Source organism: Microcebus murinus, chromosome 8 (genome assembly GCF_040939455.1).
Source record: "Microcebus murinus isolate Inina chromosome 8, M.murinus_Inina_mat1.0, whole genome shotgun sequence".
NCBI lineage: Eukaryota > Metazoa > Chordata > Mammalia > Primates > Cheirogaleidae > Microcebus > Microcebus murinus.
The window spans coordinates 10,774,519-10,801,018 of NC_134111.1; the positions used below are offsets into that span (position 1 = coordinate 10,774,519).

The 26,500-nt window shown below is 41.2% G+C and overlaps 1 protein-coding gene and 1 pseudogene across 2 annotated transcripts in view; both read right to left on the reverse strand.

Annotated features, from left to right (window-relative positions):
* Window positions 1-26,500, reverse strand: part of CFAP221 (cilia and flagella associated protein 221) — a 105,868-nt gene that overhangs the window by 19,247 nt on the left and 60,121 nt on the right. For both annotated transcript variants that reach the window (XM_012749099.3, XM_012749098.2), the window contains exons 9-19: window positions 24,509-24,629; window positions 24,313-24,424; window positions 24,012-24,120; window positions 21,466-21,553; window positions 17,122-17,211; window positions 15,714-15,812; window positions 11,876-11,981; window positions 10,305-10,438; window positions 964-1,044; window positions 241-348; window positions 17-151 (exon numbers count right to left, since the gene is read on the reverse strand). In XM_012749099.3, the coding sequence (XP_012604553.1) occupies window positions 17-151; window positions 241-348; window positions 964-1,044; window positions 10,305-10,438; window positions 11,876-11,981; window positions 15,714-15,812; window positions 17,122-17,211; window positions 21,466-21,553; window positions 24,012-24,120; window positions 24,313-24,424; window positions 24,509-24,629 (1,183 nt within the window). The remainder of the gene's footprint in view (window positions 1-16; window positions 152-240; window positions 349-963; window positions 1,045-10,304; window positions 10,439-11,875; window positions 11,982-15,713; window positions 15,813-17,121; window positions 17,212-21,465; window positions 21,554-24,011; window positions 24,121-24,312; window positions 24,425-24,508; window positions 24,630-26,500) is intronic.
* LOC105862661 (serine/threonine-protein kinase PAK 2 pseudogene) lies at window positions 7,116-8,758 on the reverse strand (annotated as a pseudogene).

A 26,500-nucleotide genomic window follows, 5' to 3' on the forward strand; every position in this document is an offset into this window, starting at 1 on the left:
CCCAACTGTAACTTACAAAAATATAATGCGGATCATAATCTGGAGACATGGCTAAGGCCTCAGGCGGTTTCATGGTCAAGACTGAGGTCTTGCCAGAGAGCTCAGATGCGGAGTCCTGTTTTGGAAGGGCTATGATGGTGGTGACTTCATCCTATACAAGGATCAAGAGCAGGGTGTTAAGTCTTGATGCTGGGATAAGGGGAAAAGCGAGAGCAATTCTTGAAAGTGGGGATGTGTTACCTCAGCTCCTTGCTTCAGAGCTCGAACAAGCTTTTGAGGTCTGTAACTTCTTGCAGATCTGTGGATGGAGAATGGCTGATACCTCTTAATTTTATATTGTTGAGGAACCTGAAGTGAAAGAAGATTGAATATCCTTAAAAACCATTACCATTCTCAACAACAGCATTCTGAACTGCTTGATGGTAAAAGCAAAACAAGCACTAGGTTGTAGTCATCAGACTGTAGCGAGTGCTCGTTTGGACCAGCCCCAGACAAACTTTAGTGCAAGTTCTGAGCCCTGCTCTGGTTTTCAGCACATGTAAGCATTCCTAATTACTCGATCATACCATATGGCTTAACTGTAAAAATATAACAAAATATTGTTATTTTCAAAAACAGCAATGGTCATATACCTCAAGAAAGGCTGACTAATTTTTATGCACTTCATCTTGTGTTTCTTCTCGAAGCTTCTAATATAGGTAGTTTAGATAGCTTTGCTCCTGTATGTGTAATGTATGGTATGTCCACAGAGTAAAGACCCTAGTTTCCATAAGCTACATTAGGAAAAAAGAATCTGTTGTACCTTCCACATGCTATAAAATAATAGCCGACAAGTCCACACAGTATGCTACATAGTATATTCCATAATTGAACAAAATTAATAAAATAATGCAATTCTACTTCAAGAATTTGTTTTCACTTCATAAGAAACTCAATTGATTAATACTATGTAATGGAGCTGACCTGCAAATTGAAGAAAGAATAACTCTGCTTGATTTGAACTTCTGAAGGTTTAATGGGGACTGGTCCAAGGCCATCAGGAGCCTAAAATGTGAAAAATAAAAAAAAGGACAGATAATCAGCACTGAGCAAAAGTGGTTATGTTTCTAGTTCCACTATCTTTTGAAACATTATAACGACCAGTTCTGCTCTCAAAGCAGCCACCCTTCCCACGGCCACCGTTGCAACTTGATCTGTGAGGTATGAAGGCAACCCCCCTGGGCATCCCCTTTTCTACATCTCTTAGCAGATGTTTTTTGGGGTCTTTTTTCCCCTACTGTTGTGGAAGCTACAATGTGTCACCCAGACTCCCTTTCAGGTTTGAGGGACTTAGTCCTCCAGCTGTTAGGAGTTCTTTGACTCTTGGGTTGGCCCTCTTCAGGGATTGCCTTGGCCAAAGGGAGCTGCCTCAGTCAAGGTCATGTGCCCCTCCCAGGCAGCTACCTCCAATGACAAGTTGAAGCCAAGGTACAAATGCTGGGTCCTATCACCCTATGCCAGCTTCAGAGCTCCTCATCCGCCCAGAGGAGGCCTTTGTTGAGATGGATTGAAGTCCTACTTCTCACTCTGTCCAATTGTCCCCTCTGCTTGCCTTCCATAGGTGCCAATCCCCAAAGCACTACCGAATATACGGCCCGTGTGCGAATCTGCCTCAGACATTCAGAGAGCCTGGAACGGTGCCTGGCATCTGATAGGCACTCAATAAATACTATACTTCACCTAATCTAATACAACATCATTAAATTAATATGATGAAATGTTAATATGCCATCGATTATAAGACATTTCCTAATTACAAGGATGCTAAATGTAAAAAAAGTGCATCTCAGAAGTTATGAAATACAGTATTTATGGAATAAATTAATACATTCTTTTTTAATAGACAGGAATCCTGAGTGCTCCATTTTTCAACAGCCCTAAGTAGTAGCCTTAGTTTTTGTAGCACTAACTAAAATATTAAATGAAATGTACAAGCTTTGGACTATTCAAAAATAATGAGGTGGGCTCCACAGCACAGCGATGATCTCTTCCCACCCCTCACCCTCTTCACCCCATTAATTACTGAGTGTCAGATACTGACTATTGCGCAGAAATCACAGATTCGTTATCTCCTAGGAACTAATTGTTCTGATCTTTTTTTTAAACATTAAAAAAAAGTTTATTTCTAGCCCTGAAAGAACAAAAGTATTGAACAAAGTCATCAAATACAACAGTTAATGTCAATGTAACAATTAAATAGTTGGATGGGATTAAATTAAAAATAAAAGGCATACAATTTGAAGACAGAACAGAAAAGACAAGCTACCTTCACTTGATTCCATCTCTATCTATCAAAACAAGAAAAAGAAGCCAACACATTCCAACCAAAGATGTTGAATTCCAATTGTAATTGTTTTTCTTAATATAAAATGATAATTTGACAGAATTATCATATATTTCTTTCTGCCTCTTGTCTTGGCAACATTCTAGAATGGTGGAGAAAGACTTCAGTTCTTTCAAGGCCAGGCCAGTGCTTGATTCTTCTTTGTAACTCCATCATCTACCACAGCATCTTTGCCAGAGTGTTCAATAAATGTGTTGAGTGAAGAAAAAAAATGTGTGTGTATATTTTTCTTACACACACACACATACACACACTATGGAAAAACTGATGTAACTGCTTAAATATTATTATCTACTGTGGGAGCAGTGGAGATAATTTGCTTTTTATATTACTATGAAATTCCACTTATAAAAAAACCAAAGAGAGTATTAATCTGGATTTTACCTATAATCTATAATATTTTGACATTTCACTCGATATGGATCTCAGTATATTTTAATAATTTTAGATTTAAAAACTGATGCAGGCCGGGCGTGGTGGCTCACGCCTGTAATCCTAGCACTCTGAGAGGCCGAGGCGGGCGGATTGCTCGAGGTCAGGAGTTCGAAACCAGCCTGAGCAAGAGCAAGACCCCGTCTCTACTATAAATAGAAAGAAATTAATTGGCCAACTAATATATATATATAAAAATTAGCCGGGCGTGGTGGCGCATGCCTGTAGTCCCAGCTACTCGGGAGGCTGAGGCAGAAGGATTGCTTGAGCCCAGGAGTTTGAGGTTGCTGTGAGCTAGGCTGACGCCACAGCACTCACTCTAGCCTGGGCAACAAAGTGAAACTCTGTCTCAAAAAACAAAACAAAACAAAACAAAAAAAACTGATGCAAATTCTTTAAACACCTATTTTTCTAATTATAGCTATTACCTTGTTACCTAATCAGATCTAAAATTATTCTGGCTAGAATACAGTATACACAAACAAACATTAAGTGACCCCTACAAAGAAATACTAATAGGTAGTTTAAAATTACTTGTTAAAGGCACAGGCTCATTTAGGATTGGTGGTTACTAGATACATTTAAGCAGCTTAATATTTATTTGTATGTTGAAGGGAAGAGAATTCATACTATGGCCAGGCACTCAACACATGAAGATAGAGTTGTGTTAGCTTTGGTATCTCATGCTACATAATCATTTTACTTATTTACTATTCAGGTATGATAAAATGCTCAATGTTTTCATGGTTTCCCAGTTTTTACTGTCCCTAAAAGCAGCAAAAGGGAAAAAAAGGTAACTTTAAGACCACCAGAGAGTCTAAAATACAATAAATAAGTACTATAGTAATATTGTTCTAATAACAAGAGGACCACTAAGATAACTTTTAGATTTAAATGGGAATTTTCATCCTAAGATGAAGATAAAAAGGGGGAATACAAAAGGCAATCATTTTTTAAAAATGAATCTTGATTTCAGATATAATTGTTCTTTCAACAAGATCTAGACATTTTAATTTAAAATTAACTAATAAATCACAAATCTGTATTGCTTGTAAGATTATTTTGTTTAAAAAGGACACATTTCAGAATTAACCAAAGTATATTTCTATTACAGGTTAGTCTGTCCAAGTAAGGAAAGAATAAACCACAGTGTAGCTCCCTTAACCTAGGAGTCGGGTTTTAATGACAAAGTCCTTGCCAGCAATGGATGTGCAGGTAACCATCAAAGAAGTTGTAAATACAAATCCCAAACTGCTTCTATTAAACTGAAAAGCCCTTTGTTGAGTTACAAACATAAAATGGGGCACTGGCACATATTTAATGGATATGGTGTTTATATGACTTAGGATGAAAGTGCCTTCTCAAGTGGTCCTGATGATCAGTCTTATCATCTAGCTGGGTTTCTATTTCATTGGTAGCATCTTCTTTATCATAATCCATCCAGACAACTGTTTAGAAAGAACGTTGAAATCTGGAACTCAAGAGGCACTGTAGCTTTCCGCCAGAAATAAACCAGCTTGTTCCTGTAACTTAGTAATAGCTGTAGAAGGCCAATAGAGTCCAGAGAAAAAGGAAGTCAAGTATTGTACTGAAAGGAGACCATTAAGTGCTCTAATTATAAGTTTCATTAATTATTTTACTCATTTTTTGGAAAATTTTCCTGTCTTATCCATAAAGAAACAGCCACTTCTCTCCTTATCTTGTATCTTAACACAGATATAATGGGAATAATAGGAAATAAAACCCTACTAGTTTCCTCAATGTACTCCAAAACGACAAAATTATTTTTATTCATGATTTGTACTATTGCAACATGGCAAGCAGGAGTGAAATTAATTGGGAGGGCATGGTGGGAACAAAATGCCAGAACCAAACCACAGATATTTCTCTTTTATGTGGTTCCAGGTATGTCAGAAAGAACAATACCTACTCAGAAAGCAAAAAAAACCCAAAATAAGGACAGAAGTAGAGGAAAGAAGTGGAGGGGAGAAAAAAGGGCACTCGAATAATTAATGCTACAGGTCACAGACCTTTTTTTAATCTTTAAAATAAAAAAAGTATTTCTTTCAACAAATACATTTCATCTTTCTTCTTTTCTCCAGTTTTTACATGAATATTCTTTACTTATTTGAGAAAAAAACCCCAGAAAACTAAAGTAACTCAACATCTCTAATGACCCATGAATTCTTCAAGAAGTACTTAGTCATTTAAGTTCTCACAGACAGTAAAACATTGGTAATGGTTTGGGAGCAACGTAACTTAAGACATATCTCTATGGTTTACTAGTCATAAGCTGTTTCTCTGTAATACTGACATTTCTCTTTCATGAATATAATCTCATTTTGGAGCTCACCAAGGTTTAAGTCTCTCACTTTGTTGCCATTAGCCCCAAATATTTTTCTCTTTTAAATGGGATAAAAAAAAGTTAACTTTTAAATTTAGAAAATTCAATAGTTATTGTATTAGTTGCCACAGGGGGTGGGGATGGGGGCGATGTGTGAAATGAGAGAGGGTTAATTAAAAACAAACAAACAAGGCCGGGCGCTGTGGCTCACGCCTGTAATCCTAGCTCTTGGGAGGCCGAGGCGGGCGGTTTGCTCAAGGTCAGGAGTTCAAAACCAGCCTGAGCAAGAGCGAGACCCCGTCTCTACTACAAATAGGAAGAAATTAATTGGCCAACTGATATATATATAAAAAATTAGCCGGGCATGGTGGCGCATGCCTGTAGTCCCAGCTACCCGGAGGCTGAGGCAGAAGGATCACTCGAGCCCAGGAGTTTGAGGTTGCTGTGAGCTAGGCTGACACCACGGCACTCACTCTAGCCTGGGCAACAAAGCGAGACTCTGTCTCAAAAAAAAAAAAAATTTAATAAAAAAAAAAAACAAACAAACAAACAAAAAAACCCTAAACCTAAAATTGCAACATATACAAAAATTTATTTCCGAAATGAAGGGGTTGGGTGGGGAAAGAGGGAAGGGAAAAGTCGAGGCACTAACCAAAGTCTTATAAAGCCCAAGTTGGAACAAGAACAAATCACTTTGGTTCCTGAAGCCAAATCTGAAGAGGAAATAGAAAGGAAGATAAAACTGTAACAATGTATATAATCAATGGGATTCTTTTTCTACCTCAATGATTTAGTTAGTTATAAACATAGATTATTAGTCTTCTCTCTATACATGTAACAAATGCCAAACTCACTACCATGAAATTTCTAAAATTGACTTTTTCACATTTGTTAAAAAAAAGGTAAAAATCACATACTTTTTCTTCCCTTCCTTCAGGTCAAGTTCTAAACTAAAATATAACATGTAACAATAGCTGCTCCTAACTTCTATACAAAGTTAAACCATACTGAACTCCTTTGCCAATATGAGGAGCTACATAATTTCTATCACACCTGTCTTGAATTTAGGCATGAGAAAAACTTCTCAGAGCAACTCAAAAGGAGCAAGTCAAGGAAAAGGAAAGCTAATGAAGGAGAGAAAAAGAAGACTAGCAGATGGAACAAATACTCTGAAAAACTCGAATCCGCCATTCAAGTATTGAACATATCCCAAAAGGGGACAATGAATGGTATCTGTAACAACAAAGTCAGCAAAATAAAATGCAAATCTCAAGCATGATAAATGGCCCTGATAGGCTGTCTGCTGAAAGACATAAGGCTAGTGATTCAGTCCACAATTCCTTTTGGACCCTAAAGAAGGGGTTCATTCTGGAAACTGCCCAAGTGCCCATCAATCCAAGAATGGATTATTAAAATGTGGTATATGTATACCATGGAGTACTATTCAGCTCTAAGAAACAATGGTGATATAGCACATCTTATATTTTCCTGGTTAGAGCTGGAACCCATACTATTAAGTGAAATTTCCCAAGAATGGAAAAACAAGCACCACATATACTCACCAGCAAATTGGCATTAACTGAACCGCACCTAAGTGGTCACATAGGTACTGCAGTAATAGGGTATTGGGCAGGGGGAGGGGGGCAGGTATATACATATATAATGAGTGAGATGTGCACCATCTGGGAGATGGTCATGCTGGAGACTCAAGACTTGTGGGGGGAGGGAAGAAGTGGGCATTTATTGAAACCTTAAAATCTGTACCCCCATAATATGCCGAAATAAAAAAAAAGAAGGGGTTCATTTGAAAGTCATAATTTCCTTTTTGCAATTTTCTCCTTGTCCTCAGAGAATAGTAGCTTGCTTTTTTTCCTCCATGTTATACAGACCATTTCTTTAAGCTCCCAAAAGAGTATAATAATTTTCATATATTAAAAGACTTCTTTTAGAAAATGGAAAAAAGAATATGAGGCCACAGCAATGATGTTAACGGTTACTCTTCATTGCTTCTTTAGCTGCCATGATCAGTGGTGTCAAGCTAGATAATGGTTTGGCCAGTTTCAAGAAGGGATGCTGTAACAATTCTTTGGCTGAACACCTTTTTTCCACATCCATTTCCAAACATCGATTTTAGAAATCCCGAAATATTGGAGAAAGTTTCTCTGGATTCTGAAGTTCTGGGGTTCCCTTCGTTGCTATCAGGTATAAGGCCCTCAAGAGATTTTCATTGAGGTATGGAGGCTCTCCTTCTACCATCTCAATAGCCATGATACCCAGGGACCATATGTCAACTTTAGGGCCATAAGCTTTCCATGTAACCACCTCTGGTGCCATCCAATATGGCGTTCCCACCATGGTACTGCATCTGCTCTGCTTAGGGGTGATCTGGGCACAGAAACCAAAGTCAGTAAGTTTAACTGATCCTTCCATCCCCCAAAAGCACATTGTCACTTTTGATGTCTCTGTGGATTACTTGATTAGCATGTAAAAACTCCAATGCCTGTAAACACTCTGCATACAGCAGCAATTTGTGCTTCATCCACGCAGGTTTCCGTCACAACATCAGTAAGTGACCCACCAGCAAGGTACTCCATTACCACAAACAATTCATCTCCCACCAGGTAACTGTCTAAGAAGTTAACTATGTTGGGATTCTTTAATTCTTTCATCACTAGAATTTCATTAATAATCAATTCCTTCTTTGGCTGTTTCTGTAAGTTAATCTGTTTGATTGCAACCTCTTGTCCCAACGCCACATCAGTAGCAGTGAAAACTAAACCAGAATCCCCCTGTCCAATTTTTTCGTATCTTGTATATTTTTTCTTAAGGTCACCTATGCTCACATTAGTTCTTAATTTCTCCATAATTTCTTCATCTGTCATCTTGGTCTTCTTTTTCTGTTTGTCTGAAGACTTAGCACCACCATCAACAGCAGAATCACCAACTGGTGCTGGAATAGGGTCAATTACAGACTGTGTGTAAATTGATTTTGTATGATCTGGTCGTGGGGCAATAACGGGAGGAGCAGTCTCTTCATCGTCATCTTCTTCTGTTACTACTGCTGATGTTTCCGAGCCCTTGGCATTCAGTGCTGGTGTTCCAGAAGGGAAGCCATCTTTCTCAGGAGGAGTAAAGCTCAGATATTTCTGCTTCACTGTGTTGGAATCATAGACAGCCGGTACAGCTTGAGGATTCTTCTCTTGCTCTAGTTTGGTGATATTGGAAGTCTGTAATACTTGAGCCCACTGTTCTGGCATGCCAGTGAATTCTCCAGTAACAGCATCAAACCAACACGGATGGTGTGCTCAAAATCAGATGGAGGAGAAATTTCTGGCTGTCCCTTTTCTTTTTACTTCCTTTCTCTGTGCCTGAGAATATGGAGATGATTTTCTGTCTAGACTTTTTTTCCTCTGGAACAGATGGCAAAGGTTTCAAACTGTGATTGGCTGACAAAGGGTCTTTGCCTCCAGTGCTAAAAATGGTACTGCTTATTTGCACGGGAGGTGCCGGAGGCTTGTCTTCCAGTTCTCCGTTATCAGACATGATTCAGAACTATGAAATGGCCCTAGACGAGGAAAGCCCCCCACCCCCAAGCGAGGCGCCTCTGTCTGGGAGGAGATGAGAGGGAAGGGAAAATGGGGCGGGAAGAGGAACCACGCTGTAGCGAAGCCGCTGCAAGCCCTGCGGCCGCCAGGGACGGGAAGGCAGGGAGCCTTCGGCCTGTTCTGATCTTTTAAGTCATTTATTGAATGTGGAAAACACAGAATTTCTAAATTCAGTCCTGTAATTCTTAAGTGTATTAACCTACAATACTTAACAAATATTTTAGGATATGAGTGGTAAGTTAATTCTTGGAAATTAAAAGGTTATTTCGATACACTTGTATGTTTATCATAGCACAACTCACAATCGCAAAGATATGGAATCAACCTAAGTGCCCATCAACTGAAGAGTGGATAAAGAGAATGTGGTACACATGTAGTACTACATAGTGGTGCCATGGAGTACTAGTCAGCGACAAGAAAGAATGAAATAACATCGTTTTTATCCAGGAACTTGGATAGAACTGGAGGCCATTCTCCTCAATGAAGTAACTCAGGAACAGAAAAATAACTGCCTCACGTTTTCCTTTATAAGTGGGAGCTAAACTCTGGCCACACAAGGGCACCTAGAGTGGTATAATTGGCACTGGAGACTCACAAGGGGGAAGGGCTGGGGGAGGGATGAAAACCTACCTATGCGGTACAATGTACATTACTAGCGTGATAGGTACATCAAAAGCCCAGACTCTACCAGTGAATAATATATACATGTAATGGAATTCAACTTGTATTCCCTAAATCCATTAAAAAAGAGAGAGAATAAAGAAAGAAGAAAAGTAACTTACATGTGGACTTACAATATTGACTTAAGTATACTTTTTATTACTAATGGTGTGAACTTGAGCAACGTTTTATTACTGGCTATGTGACTTTGTGCCTCAGTTTCCTCATCTGTAAAATAATAACCCTATCACATAAATTTGTTGAAGATTAAATGAGGTGATACAACTGAAGCACTTAAGATGCTGCATGAACTGTGGGAATGCAATATGGGAGTTAACTGTCATTTTCATTATAATGCATCATTGTGCCCAGGAGTGAGAGAAAGAAAGAAACAGAGGTGGCTCATGAGTCTGATGGGCTAGATTATCAGATTCTGGGGCCATATTCCCTCCTTCCTAGGTCAGGCACAGACGTGGGGGCTGCCCTTCTCTGGCCCCCTATTTGCCCAGGAAGCAGAAGGGCTCAGCTGAGTAGAGCCTGCCTCCCCAGACCAGGCTGGCCCCTCTTGGGTCCTCTCTCTGCCCTTGTGCTCTCAGGCGGGGTCCCAGGGCAGCCGGGCGGGGCTCAGTGTCCATGCTGGGTTCCAAGCTGGGAAGGACCCAGCCCAGGTTGCCAGCGAGCTCTGTGCAGGTTAGGTGCCAGGAGATGGTCAGAGATGCTGCCTGGGTTAGCGCTGGTCACGATTCCCTGGGCACAGGCCTCCTTCGGGTGCCTCTTGGAGGAGGTGAAGGGATGAGGCTGAGGTAGGGTTTGCCTTGGTATCTGCCCAGCCACCATCTGCCCCTGCCCGCCTCCTGCCTCATAGCCAGGTGACACCTACCAGCTCGTTGGAGGCCTGAGAAGTAGTGTGGGACGGGAACTCGAAGGGCAGCACCTCCTTGGGCGACACGGAGAACTGCCTGCAGTAAGCATCCTGACTGACCCACCACAGCTGGAATTTAGAGGAATTCTTGCCTGCGGGTAACAGACAAAACAGGAATTTTAGGGGGTTCTTAAGGTATTTTTATGGGAAACCACCATCTATAGTTAGTTACATATTTGCTATACACCAACTAGTGGGGGTTTGAGCATGCCCTTTCAAACAGAATATTTATGTTTATATAGATATGTATATATTTCTATGTTTACTGTTCTCATTGCTATTTACCTCAACCTCTTCTCCAATTTTTAAAAATTTTGCTTTATTTTTACTTCCAAAAAACTCTATTTCCTAATTAAAATATAATAACTTGGATGAATTCAGCAAAGAAAAAGAAGTATATGAAGAAGTATATTAAAGAAGTATATGAAGACATTTTACAGATATGCACACATAATTCATAGGTAAATTTTACAGTTTTTTTTGTAAAGAAGAGTTTCTTTATTAGAAACTTCAATACCAGAAATAAAAATAATATAGGAGGAAAAAATCATTAAAATGCTGTATAATGTTTTGAAAAACAAAATGCACATTTGGATCTTGGTGGGAAGGCAGAGGGGAGTGTGGCTGCTGCTCGGGGACAAGGCCTGAGCCAGGCTCCAGGGCTCGGGCCAGGGAAGATGGTGACATGTATGGCTTTGGGGCTCCCAGAAGCTACTGAGAGTGAGCCGCCAACTGCCCCAGCCAACCTGGGCACCAGAGGACTGGAATTTCTTTAAACAGCAAAGACAGAGAGTATAAAGCTTAACATGCAAATACTAGGCTGGGAAAACACCTGATTCAGCCAATCAATCAGGATAAATAACGACTACCCTAGTCTGTCTGGTGACAAGAGGAAGCAGAGGGCACAAAACAGGAGATTTCGCTATGGCCAAACTTCACAGACATCACAGCGTGGTCTGGGGCTGGCCAGGTATTCTGGCTACACCTGGCATGACGATCTGCTTCGTGTCATGTGATAGGCTGAGTGATGGCACCCAAAGGTGTCTACATCCCGTGCCCTGAGACCCACAAGTATGTTATCTTCCACAGTAAAAGAGACTTGCAGATATGATTAAGTTAAGGATCTTGAGATGGGGAGATTATTCTGGATTCTTCAGGTGGGCCCTGTGTAGTCATAGCGGCTACATAAGAGGGAGACAGGAGTGTCAGAAAAGGAGATGTGATGTGGCCAAGGGGCCTGGGGCCAAGGAGTGCAGGTGGACTCTGGAAGCAGGAATGGGCAAGGAATGGGCTTTCCCTGGGATTCCAGAAGGAATGCAGCCCTCTGACCTTCAGAACTGCAAGATAATAATTTTGTGTTGTTTTAAGCCATGAAGTTTGTGTTGATTTGTTATAGTCGCAGTAGTAAACCACTACATGCGATCTATGAAAACACTTTATTTCTATATAGCTATGTTCACTATAAGGAAACCTCACACTCAGAGGAATGACCAGTCTCAGCATCACCGTACGTTGCAGCCACACTTTACCTTGTTCTGAGGATTGTTTTGCTTGTCTGAGCCTTTTCATTATACTCTCTCTGTCTATTTTACGAATAGCAGTCAGCATCCTGTGTAATCGTCGCAGAACTATGACCTGGAATTGGAAAGTATAATGATTTCAAATTATTAATTGATACATGGTCATTTTGGTATCAAGCTAATTCACTTTCCTTGACCAAAACTAAAGGCCGATATGACCACTGTGAGTTATAATTCACAGGGAGAATGGCACACTGCCCTAGACTGAGGCCACGGGCACGTCAAGGTCTGGGCAATGTTGACTTGCCTGAATACAAAAAAGACCAGGATGTCATCTGGCCTTGTCCCACCCAATTTATGAGGCTGGGTTGAGAGTGGAAATTTCATAATTTCAGAGTGGAAAGAATGACTAGTTCCACATCCTTTCTTCTAGATATAGCTGAATAGTAATGCAACTGCTGTGCTATTTTCAGAGTTGAAGGACAAACTACATGGGCGATTCCGTAGCAATAGGGCAGTGGATTATGGGCAATGCCAACTGCATATCACCGGGCTTTGTAGTCAGAGGGGAAGCTACTGCGCAGGAGTGCTCCTGTCTCCACAGCACTTCTCTCCAGTTCACTTCTGTAAAGGGCTCTTTCACTTAACAAGTATTATGAAGTAGTTACTCTGTGCTCAGCTCCATCTGAGACAGCAAGGATACAGTGAGGAGCAAATAAACATCTGCCTGCACAGAGCTCACACTCCAAGTGTGTTTGTGGAGAGCTGGAGTTCGAGGACAATAAAAACCTACATGAACAAACAAAATAAACACCAGGAAGAAAATAAAATGGAGCAAATGCATGAGGGCACGACTAAAGGGCTGGAAGGGGGGTAGTCTGTCCACTCATGCAAGGATAATGAGGGAAGGCCACTGGGAGGTGAGGTTCGGAGTAAGACTTAAATGACGAGGGGACAATGATATAAAGACCTTGGCAAGAGAGTTCTGAGCAGAGGAGCCAGCCAGTACAAAGAGCCTGATTCAGAAACAAAGGAGACATGCCTAGGGGGACAGAGAGAAACCCAATGTGGCCTGGTAGCCTTCATAAAAATTGTGCATTTAATTCTAATTGTGATGGGAAGTCTTTGGAGGTTTTGGCAGGGGAGGGGAACTGTCATCTGTAAGCTTTCCAGATACTACTCTGGCTGCTGTGAAGGGACTGGAAGCAGGGACACCTGTGGCAGTGGTCCAGGCAAGAGGCTGTGGCTGCAGCTGGGGAGATGGCAAGAAGTCACTAGGCTGGGGGCGTAATGACACACAAAACTGACAGTACTTGCTGTGGAGTGTGAGGAAGACCTGAGCCATCACTCAGAACAAAGCAAGTCACTACTGACTTCCCTCTTTCCAAGCTGAGGGCTTGCTGCAGAAGGGCTAAGGCGGCCTCACTAGTGGCACGCCAGCCTGGCCGGTCTCTTGCTGTCACCTGCCTATTGTCAACGGCCATGCTTTCCTCTCTCAGAGCACAGCTGTGTGCTGCCTTTCTACTGCTTTCTTTCTCGACAAGCATCTTGTGGCTGCTCTTGTTCGGTACATATGCAGAGACTGCCCAGGGACACTGGCCTTGGAGGCTGGTAAGTATGTGGCCCGATGCAGTGAACTCTGCCTCCCTCCACCTAGACGGTCACCAGTCTACGCTGAGAGGACCGCCTGAAAGACAAGCTGTAACATCATCTTTTGGAGTCCCTTACACATATTCACTCATTTAATCCTGACAACACTATGAGACAGGTCTTATTACTATCATCTTCAGTGTTCACAGGAGGAAACTAAGGCACAGAGGTTGTGTAACTCATTCAAATCAGAAAGCTCCTAGGAAGCAGCAGCAGAAATTAGCGCAGGCAGTCTGGCTCCAGAGCCCAGGTCTTAGCCACTGCTCGAGGTGTGGCCCTGCCAACCAGGGAAGCCACACTCGAGTGGCATGGAGGAGAGATCTACAGGCAACATAAGACGCAAAAGGCACCAAGGAGATCCCTGAGTGCTAACGCTTAGAAGGACTGTTTCTTATAGGAAAAGTAGACATGGGCTGGGCCAAAGGATACACATGGGCCCATGAAGCAGAGATGGAGAGGCATTTTAGTTGAAGGGTGAAGAGCAGAAACACAGGTTTGGTGGTAGGGAACAAGAATGATGTGTTTGGAAAACGATCAGGCCTGGGACAATGTAGAGCTGTAGTGCCCAACCCCTGGGCACAGGACTGGTATAGGTCCGTGACCCATTAGCAGCTGGGCTGCACAGCAGGAAGTGAGTAGTGGGTGAGCCAACAAAGCTTCAGCCATATTTACAGCCACTCCTTGTTGCTCACATCACCGCCTAAGCTCTGCCTTCCCTCCTCCCCCACCCGCAGTAGAAAAATTGTCTTCCATGGATCTGGTTTCTGGTGCCAAAAAGGTTGGGAACCCCTGATGTAGACAGTGGGAAGCTGGAGAGGGATGGCTACAGCCAGATTTGGGGGCTCCATACACTCCTACCGGCATGAGAGAGGCTCACACGTCTTCATTTTATCCCAGTAACAGGAAGCCACCGGAGGCTAGAAATGTGCTCAGCAGAAGAGCAGTGTGAGGGTGAGGAAGCCAGGGTAGGGAGATGACACCTTTGAAGGGCAAGCCATGAGCTTGGATATTAAGGAAAATAACTCCCAGGAATTCTCAATTGTTCTCTCTAGAAGTAAGTGATCAATATCACATTGTTCTGGAGAACAATTCCACTCCTAGGTACATATACCCAAGAGAATTGAAAACATATGTCCACAGACTTGCTCACAAATGTTCATAGCGGCATTACTTGCAGTAGCCAAAAGGTGAAAACAACCGAAACATCCATCAACTGATGAACGCATAAAGAACATGTAGTCAATCCAAACAACAGACTATTATTCAGCCGTAAAAAGGAATGAAGTACTGATACATGCTAAAACATGGACAAACCTTGAAAATATGTTAAGCGAAAGAAGCCAGTTACAAAAGGCCATGTGTTGATTTTTTTTTTTTTAATTTTTAATTTTTCCAGAGACGAGGTCTGGCTACGTTGACCGGGCTGGAGTGCGGTGGCTACTCACAGGCGCAGTCTACTACTGATCAGCACGGGGGTTCTGACCTGCTCCGGGCCTGACATGGGTCAATTCACCCCTGCTTAGGCAACCTGGTGGTCCCTGCTCCTGGAAGGTCACCATACTGGTGTCAAACATAGTGTGGACACCTGATCGGTATAGCACACTATAGCGCAGAATTCCTGGACTGAAGCGATCCTCACCCGCTAGAGAGGCTGGGACTGTAGGCACCTGCCACCCCACTCAACCAAATGTTTAAAATGACGAATATGGTAATTACCCTGCTTTGGTCATTATACAATGTCACATGCACTGAAACATCACACTATGCCCAGTATGTACAACTATTATGTGTGTATTATAAATTAAACATGTTTTTTTAAGTTTTCAATTGAAAAAAAATTGGCATTTTTTTTAAAAGGCCACTTATTATATGATTCCAGTTATATAAAATGTCCAGAGCAGGCAAATCCATAGAGACAGAAGTAGATTAGTTGTTGCCAGGGCCGGGAGAAGGAGGGGGCGGGGAGTGACTGCTAATGGGTACTGAATTTCTTTTTGATGTGATAAAAATGTTCTAAAATTAGATAGTGGTGATGGCTGCCCAACTCCGAATATACTAGTAAACTGTGCACTTTACAAGAGCGAATTTTATGGCCTGTGAATTGTATCTCAATAAAGATGTTATAAAAAACCCATTGCTTGATTTTCTGTGCTGACGACCAGGCAAATCAGAATTTCAATCTGGAGCTGAGACTTACCTTGCGTGCTACTTGTTGAAACCGTCTCTGTGCCCTGAACTTGTTGACCCAGGTATTATTAATGAGTGGATCAAAATTAGGATGAAATTCCTGGATTTTCTGTGAATATAAAATATAGATAGGCACATCTTACATTTAAATTTTTAACTCCTGGAATTTAATACAATTTAACTCCTGGCATTTAATAAAAATGTTTTAGAATTTTATCCCAAATCAAGTTATTATTTATTTGTTCTGCCATTTAGTTAGCATTTATTTAGCACTTTTGGTGTATACAGCATTATAGAGAATAAATACTTCTTGAGTTGGGGGCCAAAAGTGAAAGACAAGAATTGGGTTTTAAGAAACTTACAGTCTGGTTAGATAAGCTCAAGCAAACTGTGACCCCAAAGAGGAAGAAAGTCCCAGAGAAATCAATCCCATGTGATAGGCTGTGAGATCCCCAGCTGGAAGGAGGACAGCTTAGCTCAGCTCGGCACACCGTGTGCGCCAGCGTGCATGGTCAGTAAATGCCGAGGAGGACAGGGTGCCTGGGGGTGTAGTGAGGTCAGCCAGAGCCTCAGGCACTGAAGGCTCTTGATAGGGCAAGAACATGAAGACAAGGCATCAGAAGTGCCTCGGTCTTACAGTGGCGTATGCAGAGCGCAGGGAAGAGGGAGAGCAGCAGGGAGGAGGGAGGAGGAGCAGGTATATAAACAAAACATCTATTGGATTAGGCGTGGGTGCAACATGAAGGTTGGACTCCAGGATGGCCTTGCAGAAGAGCTATTGGCAAGACTGTGGCCAGATTAAATGTAGGAGCAGATAATTCAGATACGGCAAACTCAGCAAGGAAAAGTAAGAATGATAGAGATGAGGAGATTAGGAAGAATTTTTTTTTCATTGTTAGAATTAAAAATTGGAGTTTGAGCCCAAAACTATTACATGATGAAGGAGATTCAGGTGGAGGGGCTACGGTCTCCATCTTACATTTGAGGACACTAAGGCACCACAGCTAAGAGGCCTGACCAGGGTCCCATGCCTTTCATAGAGCGGGGACCAGCACTCTGGCTTCTGACTTCTGTTTTTGTACCCTTTCTACCAAGGGAAGGGGGAGTGGACAGACACCTTGAGGACCTTCAGGCAGGGGCTCAGAGAGCGAGGAGAAACAAAAAAGGAGACCAAAAAAGAGAAAGCAGAAGGGTAGAAAGGGGGAGCCACAGTATGTCATGCTGTTAATGTCAAGAGAAATATTATTTACAAGTTTTGACACTTTACTTGTTAAAACATGGTAAAAAAATACTCTGAAAATGTAAGCATATTAAAAATCTCTTGGTAAAAGGATTTCCATAAAATTTTTAGCATTTTTAAAAATAAGCATTTAAAGAACTGCCAATAATTAGATTCCAAATAAAGAAAAGTTACCCACCTCTGCTAGATCACGAACGACCCGTTTGTGGTTAACTTCTGTCTTGAGTCGCTGAAATTCTTCATCCAAAATAGGATCCCCTCTATCCAGCTGGATTTTTAATCATCAAAATAGTTAAAGTTGGATACAAATGCAAACTTTATTTCTCTTTAAAACTGGTAGAAACCCATTAAGAAATTGGCCAAATCTACCCAGAGAGCTTCCGCTGGGAATGCCGGAGACACAGGCAAGCTAATGTGATCATCACAATTACACTTATAAACATAGGGAGCCTTGACAGAAGTACAGACGCGACACCTTCTTTTCATAAGTAAAGGACAATTTCGGAAATTATTTCCAAGACACTTAAAATTCACAGAAAGGATTTTAGGAAACTGTGAAATTATGGCAGTGTATAGATTTCAATGAAAAGAAATTTAATGTCCTAATGAAGTTTTAAGCTCCTCTGAGTTGATTATCCAAGTGTCAGGTTTTAAGGAAGGCATGTGGTGACTCCTCCCCTTTCCTGGGTGCTGGAGGTTGACAGGTCTTTCTGGGCTGGAAGGTGACCTGCCCCTTCTCTGAAGTGAGTGGTCCCAGGTTGCTCTCCTTCCGCCGCCAGCTGCCTGCTTAATGGCTCCTGGCCTCTCTTTCCTATTCCCAGGAGCCACCAGAGATGGCTCTGGTGGGTTCCTGCTACACTTATAGAGTCTCCAATACACTGGCCACCTATTCCCTAGCCTCCTGGGCTAGGCTGGCTGGGCTTGGACGAGGGTCCATACAGCCCACCCCTGTGGGCAGAGGACTGCAGCTCTGCAGGTCATGTTAGTCTTTGCCTACCTGTGGGTTCTATTGTTTGTGAAACTATTAATAGCTTGGCTCTTAGGCACACCATTCATAATCATTTCTAAAGGTTTAGTTGGAAGAAACCTATTCTGATCATCACATTAACACCCTATCCAGAAATAAGAGAGGTGTGTTATTGTCACCAGCGTGGTGAGCTGTCTAGCTCTGATATGCACATATCAGGAGGTTGAGTCTGAAATTACACCATAAGTGCAAAGTACAGATTTCATGGGGAGAGACCCAGACCCCACCACCCTAAGAGTAAAGTAAAACAGGCCATTGAAAGAAGAGACTGGCAAACAGAGCGTCAGCGAGAATAAAGATAGAATAATAGTATCTTTATTAAGACTACTTATTTATGACAAACATTTCAGAATTTAATATTATTGAACATTATTTATCCTTTCCCCTGAGTAAAAGCACATCATTATTGATGGTTTGTGCCACCCAGCTGTGATGCCAACTCCCCCCACCCCATTTCTCTTTTTCTCAGCTTTCTGCCATATGCCTTGGGCTGCCAGGTGTTCCTTGCCACTGGTCACCTGCCAGGACTCAGCTGCCAGATGAAATCCCTGGGACACAAAGAATAGGGTTCCTGCTACACTTATAGCGTCTCCAATACACTGGGGCCCAGGGAGGCCTGCTCATACTTTTTGTCCCCTGAGCGATGCTAAGGACGTAACTTCACCATTCCTATAAATGCCCGATCCTGGCATGTCTATCAACTTCATCTTTGAAAAAGTTAAAAAATAGTGTTCCATTGTGGAGTTGACAGAAAATACTTGATAGTTTGTTTTTAAAATAGCATGCAGAAAATCTGAACTCACCGAACTAAATTTAAATGCCAACATAACATGTGCCTTTTCTAAATGCAAAGATTTACCAATGTAATGATTTTACATTCTTTTGTTTATCTCATTAAAAATAAGGACAAATAAGACAAATGTACTTAAATATCTGGTTTATACTCCACATCTAGAAAGACAAATACATCCTCTAGAAAGAGAAATATATGAATATGAGAAACATTCATAGCTGACAGGATACATGTTTTCCCCCAATCCCACCTACCCACTGCAGCCTAGTTAGTTTACCTGAAGCTCACACTCCCAAGCTTAAATATCTGTGTTAAGGGCCGAATTGTGTCCCCCCCAAATTCATATGGTGAAGCTCTAACCTCCAGTATCTTAGCATGTGACTGTATTTGGAAATGGGGTCTTTAAAAGAGGTGAGCAAGTTAAAATGAGGTCATTAGAGTAGGTCTTAATCCAGTATGATTGGTGTCCTTATAAGAAGAGGAGATTAGGACACAGACACATACAGAGGGAGGACCATGTGAAGACACAAATAGAAGGCATCCATCCATAAGCCAAAGAAAGAAGCCTGGGACAGATCCTTCACTCATGACTCTCAGAAGGAGCAGACAAAAACATACACTTGGGAAAAGAATCCTTATCCAATAAATGGTGCTGGGAAAATTGGATAGCCAACATAGAAGACTGAAACAGAATCCACACCTCTCACCTCTCTCAAAAATCAACTCAAGGTGGACTTAAACCTAAGGTATGAAACTATAATAATTCTAAAAGAAAATGTTGGCAAACTCTTATAGACATCGGCCAAGGGAAAGAATTTATGAAGAAGACCCCAAAGGCAATCACAGCACCAACAAAAAAAATTAAATGGGACCTGATTAAATTAAAAAGCTTCTGCACTGCCAAGGAAACTATAATGAGAGCAAACAGACAACTTACAGACTGGGAGAAAATATTTACATGCTACAAATCCAATAAAGGGCTGATAACTAGAATCTATATAGAACTTAGGAAAATCAGCAAGAAAAAAATCAAACAACCCTATCAAAAAGTGGGCAAAGGACATGAACAGAAACTTTTCAAATGAAGACAAATGGCCAACAAACATATGAAAAAATGCTCAACATCTCTAATCATCAGGGAAATGCAAATCAAAACCAAAATGAGGTATCATTTATCCCAGTGAGAATGGCCTTTATCAAAAAGTGCCAAAACAATAAATGTTGGCATGGATGTGGAGAGATGGGAACACTTTGGTGAGACTTAAACTAGTACAACCTCTGTGGAAAGCAATATGGAGATACCTCAAAGAGATAAAAGTAGAACCACCATTTGATCCAGCAAATGGATCTAGCAAAGGGGTAAATGCCCATTATTGGGCATCTACCCAAAGGAAAAAAAAACATTCTATAAAAAAGACATCTTCTCTAGAATGTTATTAGCAGCACAATTCACAAATGCAAAGATGTGGAAACAACCCACGTGCCCATCAATACATGAGTGGATTAATAAAATGTGGTATATGTGTACCATGGAGTTCTACTCGGCCATGAAAAATAATGGTGATCAAGCACCTCTTGTATTATCCTGGATAAAGCTGGAGCCCAAGTGAAGTATCTAAGTGAAGTATCACAATAATGGAAAAACAAGCTCCACCCGTACTCACTAGCAAATTGATATTAACTGATCAACACTTAAGTGCACATACAGTAGTAACAGTCATCAGGTGCTGGGAAGGTTGGAGAGGGGAGGAAGGGATGGGTATATTCATACCTAATGGGTGCAGTGCACACCGTTTGGGGGATGGATACGCTTGAAGTTCTGACTTGGGCGGGGTAAAAGGAATATATGTAACTTAAACATTTGTACCCCTGTAATATTCTGAAACAAAAAAAAAAAAAGGAAGGAAACAACTCAGCTAAGAACTTGATCTTGGACTCCTAGCCTTCAGAATTGGGAGAAAATAAATTTCTGTAGTTTCAAGCCACCCAGTCTGTGGTACTTTGTTGCGGCAGCCCAAGCAGACTAATAGAATATGTGATGTATGATTCTGCAAGTCCTACCAAAAATTCAAACCCCACAGACACAGAGCTTCAGCTAAGTCCTCTCACCTCTGGCCCAGATGTGTCCTGTGCTTCAGACACTATGGATATGTCACCAGTGCTCACTGCACCTGCTCTGCAGGTAACAGCTGTCTCCCAAGCCACAGTGAGGCCATGGCTATCACACAGCCCACAGGTCATGTCTCTGAATCTTTAGGTGCTACCTTGGTGTTGTAGGTGCAGCCTGACTCCTCTCAGCCCAGTTTCCCTCTTTCTGCTCAGCCCCTTTGAGTATCTCTGACTTGGGACTGTCATTTTCATCTGTCTCTGGCATGGCTCCTGGTCACCATCTTTCGGTTTCTTTAGTCTTCATGCTCTGCAGATCATGGGACAGGGGCACCCCACGCCCAGAATTCTAGCCTGCATCGAGCCATTCCTTCCATCTGAATGACTCTGTCCACCGTACAACTTTTCAAAATTATGCCATGTCTTCCAGGAAGCTTTCCAATTAGGCAGCCTTGATTTATGGTTAACAATTTTCTTGTTATTAGCCTCCTTCACTTCCAACTTAACTAAGTTTTCTTTCACCTGGCATCTTGCATATAGTAGGAATTCAAAATGTTTAGTGAGGCAAATGATATAAAATTAGCAGTGATTCTGACCTTATATTTGTTGCATGCTCTTTGCCACTCCTCAGTGAGCTCTTTTCTATGTTTTAAAGACATAGGCTCTTTACCAAGGTGCACCTGCCTGGAGAGAAAAAAATAAGCTTCCAGAACCCACCAGAATATCAGAATACCATAGTGAGCTTTAGCACGGACTGTCTTCACTATATTCCACAACTGAAGAGGGTGCTGCGATATTGGAGGAGATACTGTGGGTGGGGGGAGGAGGGAGTGGGAAGAAGTTACCGAGATTCCAGCAACATAACTAAGATGAATAAAGTGTTCTACAGAATGAAGCTTATCTTCTAGCAACACATGCCAAAGTATTTATGAACAATAACATCTGGATGCTTGGCATCATTAGTCATTGGGGAAATGCAAATCAAAACCACAACAATATACCACTTTATACCACTGAAATGGTCATAAAAACAATAATGGAAAATAAAAGGTATTATCAAGGAAGTGGAGAAATTGTAACCCTCATATGCTGCTAGTGGGAATGCAAAATGGTGCAGCCACCATGGAAAACAGTTTGATGGCTCCTCAAAAAGTTAAACATGGAGTTACCATACGACTCAGCAATTCTACTCCTACATATGTGCCCAAGAGAACTGAAAAGATATGGTCACATAAAAACTTATATGTAAATGTTCATAGCAGCATTACTCATAGTAGCCAAAAAGTAGAAACCACTAAAATGTCCATTAACTGGTGAATAAATAAACAAAGTGTTGTTTATCCATGCAATGGAATGAGGTACTAATATATACCATGATGTGGCTGAACCTTAAAAACATGTTAAGTGGAAGAAGATAGTCACAAAAGACCATGTAATATGTGATTCGATTTACATGAAATGTCCAGAATAGGGAAATCCATGGAGACAGAAAGTAGGTTAGTGGTTGTCAGGGGCTGAGGGAGTTGGGGAGAGACTGTTAATGGGTACAGGGTTTCTTTTCGGAGTGATGACAATATTTTGGTATTCAGTATGTAATATATCCATCATGAAACCTGGCACATATCCAAAATAAATATGACTTTAATAGTGGGGATGGGTGTCTGGAGAACTATTTTAGACTAAATGAGACTAAAGAGACATGGAGACTAAATACAAATTGTATCATCTTTGATTGGACCCTGCATTCCCCTCTCCAAAAACAAAAAGGACCCAAAAACCTCAGGTATAACACCTCAGGTGTCCCATTATTGGGACAAATGTATCAAAGTTCAATTTCGTAGATGTGATTACAGTAATGTTGGAGAATGTCCTCGTTCTTAGGAGCCATATGCCAAAGTATTTGGGGTGAAGCTTATTGATGTCTGCAATTTACTTTCAAATGGCTCAGGAACGTGTGTGTGCGTGCACGTGTGTGGAGTGAGGGAGGTATATGTGCATAATGTGAACAATTAGTGAACCTAGGTCAAGTGTAGATGGGTGTTACTTGCAGGATTAAAATCTTTTGACATAAAAAATTGGGAAAAAATATTAAGCGAACAACACAGTATTCAGAATGGAATTTAGGATGTGATTTCAAGTCTGTTGCAAAGAAGCATAAAAATAAAAGAAAAAACACCATAGTAACTAACAGTGGTCATTGCTCAGTGTTGGCATCACAGTGATTTTTTTTTTTCCTTCTCCATACTTTAAAAAGATATTTTTTCCAGGTTTCCTGCAATGAATGGCCTTTGTTTCTGAAACGTGTATCTGTTTTTCACAATAGGGAAAAAGTATTTTAAAAAATAAAACCTTCAATTCCTTCCCACCTGAGACAGGACTGTGAAACAAACTTAAGCTGAAGCAGAAGGGATTTCTGTCTGATACAAAGGCCATTCCTCCCGGAGACGGGAGCAGGGAGGGGGCACCTTTGAGGTGAGGCACAGTCTCACCTGCCAGCAAGCGTGGAGGCAGAGGTGTGCAGCAGGCAGCCTCTCAGTGACACTTTCCAGAAGCCTCTTTTTAAGCTCAATTTGAGAGCTTCTAAAGCTTACTTTAGCTCAATCTGTACACAAGGATACGGCTGAGAAAAACTTTTTTTTGTGAAAAGGTTCCATTTTGGTCACAGAAGCATAAGAATTCTCACATCTGAGTTTTAAAACCTCTACCAGGAGCCCCCCTGAACACCTCCACCTCATGGGGCTCCCCAGAAGGCCTCTGGGCACACAGCCCAGGGCACCAGGGCTCATGGTGGGGTGAAAGGTGATGGGGTGAGGTTTGGGGTATCCAAGCCACCCAGAGTTACCCTAAAGCTACGGGGTGCTGGCAGCAGTGGCCAGCAGGGAGCAGGGGCCCAATGTCTCCCACAGTTCACTCTAGTTCTGCCACTGACGAGTTCTGCTGAGGAAAGAGCATGGTTGGTCACATGAATTTATTCCTAATAGAAACTCCATTCTGAAATAGAAGGACCAGTGGTGGAGACTGAATGACCAAATTCCCCAAAGGGCATAAAATGTTATTACATTTCGTGTGTCTCCTGCATAAAAGACCATCACCTAAACACAACTGTACTATCACTTGATAGAAATATGTGCTCATTATTTACCACTTAAGATGATTTTCGATCTCTTCATAAATGTCCTGTCTGACTTTCTGTTCAAAGAGCGCCTCCTTCATCTGTTTTGTTTTTGAAATTTCAGTGCCTTGGTCCAAAACTGAAGGCAGGAGCAAACAGTGATTATACCAGTAATCAAATCAGAATCGTTTGCAGTCAGAAAAATACATTTCTAATGGCAAAGCATAATAGCAATCTAACCGAGTTTTGCTGTTCCTGAGTAATAAATGTGACAAGCAACAATTCTTTCATATTCTGCCCAGGGGCTGATTTATGGGGAGCAGCCAGTTACCTTCTCTTAATTCTTTAATCTTCAATTTTCCTGGTTCTTGGTTTAAAACAGTTGCCACAGCGTACGGATTTGATAAATCTACTGGAAATCTCAAGTTCTGGTACTCGATTTCCTGAGAGACCAGACAGAAGGGACGACATGTTATTCCACTGCACCATCACACCTCCCATCACTCTGAGGATGATGCCTACTTTACCTTACTCTTTGAAGGTTTTGGCTTCACTGGCGGTCGGTGAAAACTTATATGTGTCACTGCTTTTTCTGGAGGAATGTTCACTTTCTTAGAAAGAGTGTTTAACCTTTCAAACTCTCCTAATCTATAGTTGAAAAGAGATATTAAATTAGTAGATGCTCATAACTCAAAGTTCCTATTTTTATGTTCCTTCTGATAATATGACTTGCAGCCCATTATCATCTCTAAACTGAAAATAAATCTGTGTACCAAAACAGTGGTCTACTAAATAAATACAAGGTAAGTATATTAGACTGTAATCATATATATCAAAATAGCTCACCAATCAATGATTGTTTTTCCTTACATTCTTAAAGAACATAACAAGTGAAAACATGACATGTTAAAAGATGCTTGCACGTCTAGGCTGTTGGTTTTCAATAGCTAAATTTATTACATTTAAAAAATCCTACCTTGATTTATCTTCCTGGTAAAAAAGTGACTATGCCCATTGTTTGTAGGAAGATCTTTCAGAAAGACATTCAGACTAATGTTTGGGATCTTTGCTGTAACAGAAAACTGTCTTTGGATGTAGGCAGGTAGAGATGGTGAAGCTAATAGCCCAAAGAAGCTATTCCGGTTATTTATTATGAGATGTAGGAGAATTATGTTATATTCAGAAATGCTACCTTTGAAGCATTTCTTTAAGAAAGAATGTGTGAACACTTGTTTTACAGGATGAGTATCTTTTTTCCACGACAGTACAGAAATAAGACAAGAACATGCTAACATTCACTCATTCTGACAATCAATTCACATTTGCTGAGCACCTACTGACTCAGCCCTGTTGCATTATTTGGAACATATGCTCGCAATCCCAGATTTCAAATCTGCCTGTGTAAGAGCATCCTTAAAGATCCATGGCATGGCAGAACCTGTCCCGTGGTGAGACACACGTTGACTGCCGTGCTCTGATATGCAGGGACGAGGTGCTTAGCTCGGCAGTGAGTGAGCTGCGGCTCAGCACATCTCAGTGAGGCTTTGACATGCCCTCTGCTGTAAATATTGGGAGACAACAGAACCTTCTTGGGGTCAAAAAACAGTCTCCTAAACAACTCTAACTGCCAGTGTTGATGATGGAAATGAAGGAGTCTAAAGAAAATGATAAACTGAAGAGTTACACGTGGAATTTGGCAGTGCCAGATTCAGGACATGAGTAAGTCTGTTACTGAAACAAAGAAAGCAATCTAAGAAAATTTCAGAGAACACTAGAGCCAGTATAATTTTTTCCCCTTCATGGTGAAATGTATATGTTATATATCTGCAGTTCAGGGAGGCATGCGGGCCTCGAGACACAGTCCTTGAGATGTCGAGTGCACTAAATAAGATATTAACATAATAGTTTAGAAATAGTGTACACCTGCATTTCAGTGTGCTTCTGCACACAGTGCTCTCATGTATTTAAGAACACATCTATGGAAGGATGCACGAGTAAAAGTCCCACTCAGTGATGTCTTTGAGAAAGTCACTTGATTATCGCAGCACATGACATCAGAGGGCAAACAGCATTTTGCTTGCCTGGTTCCTTGACACCAGAAAAGTTAGCACTGTGTTTTCTTTGTATTCAATTCTACTTGTGTTTATTGCCTGAGTGATTTTCTTTCTACCATGGTTAACTGCAGGATTTGGGGTCAGCAGGCCATACCAATATCCCACAGTTGGCTTAAGTTGCTTTGAATTTTTAGGAGGGAAATACTGACATAAATATTTAAGAAATTATGGAGTTGGTTCATACTTCGGTATAAGGTTGCTACTCCACTTTAAAAATGCTTAATGATGTTAACATGTGATGTGTATCCATGCATGAAGGAAAGAGGAGGAAAATAAAAACATTTCTTTATCATTTTTGAGATAATTCTCAGGATTTTTCAAGATTAGTACTTATATTGTGACAACTTTTCCTTTCAACTTTTATAACAATCATGAGCATAAGGAAAAAAGACTTATGACACTAAC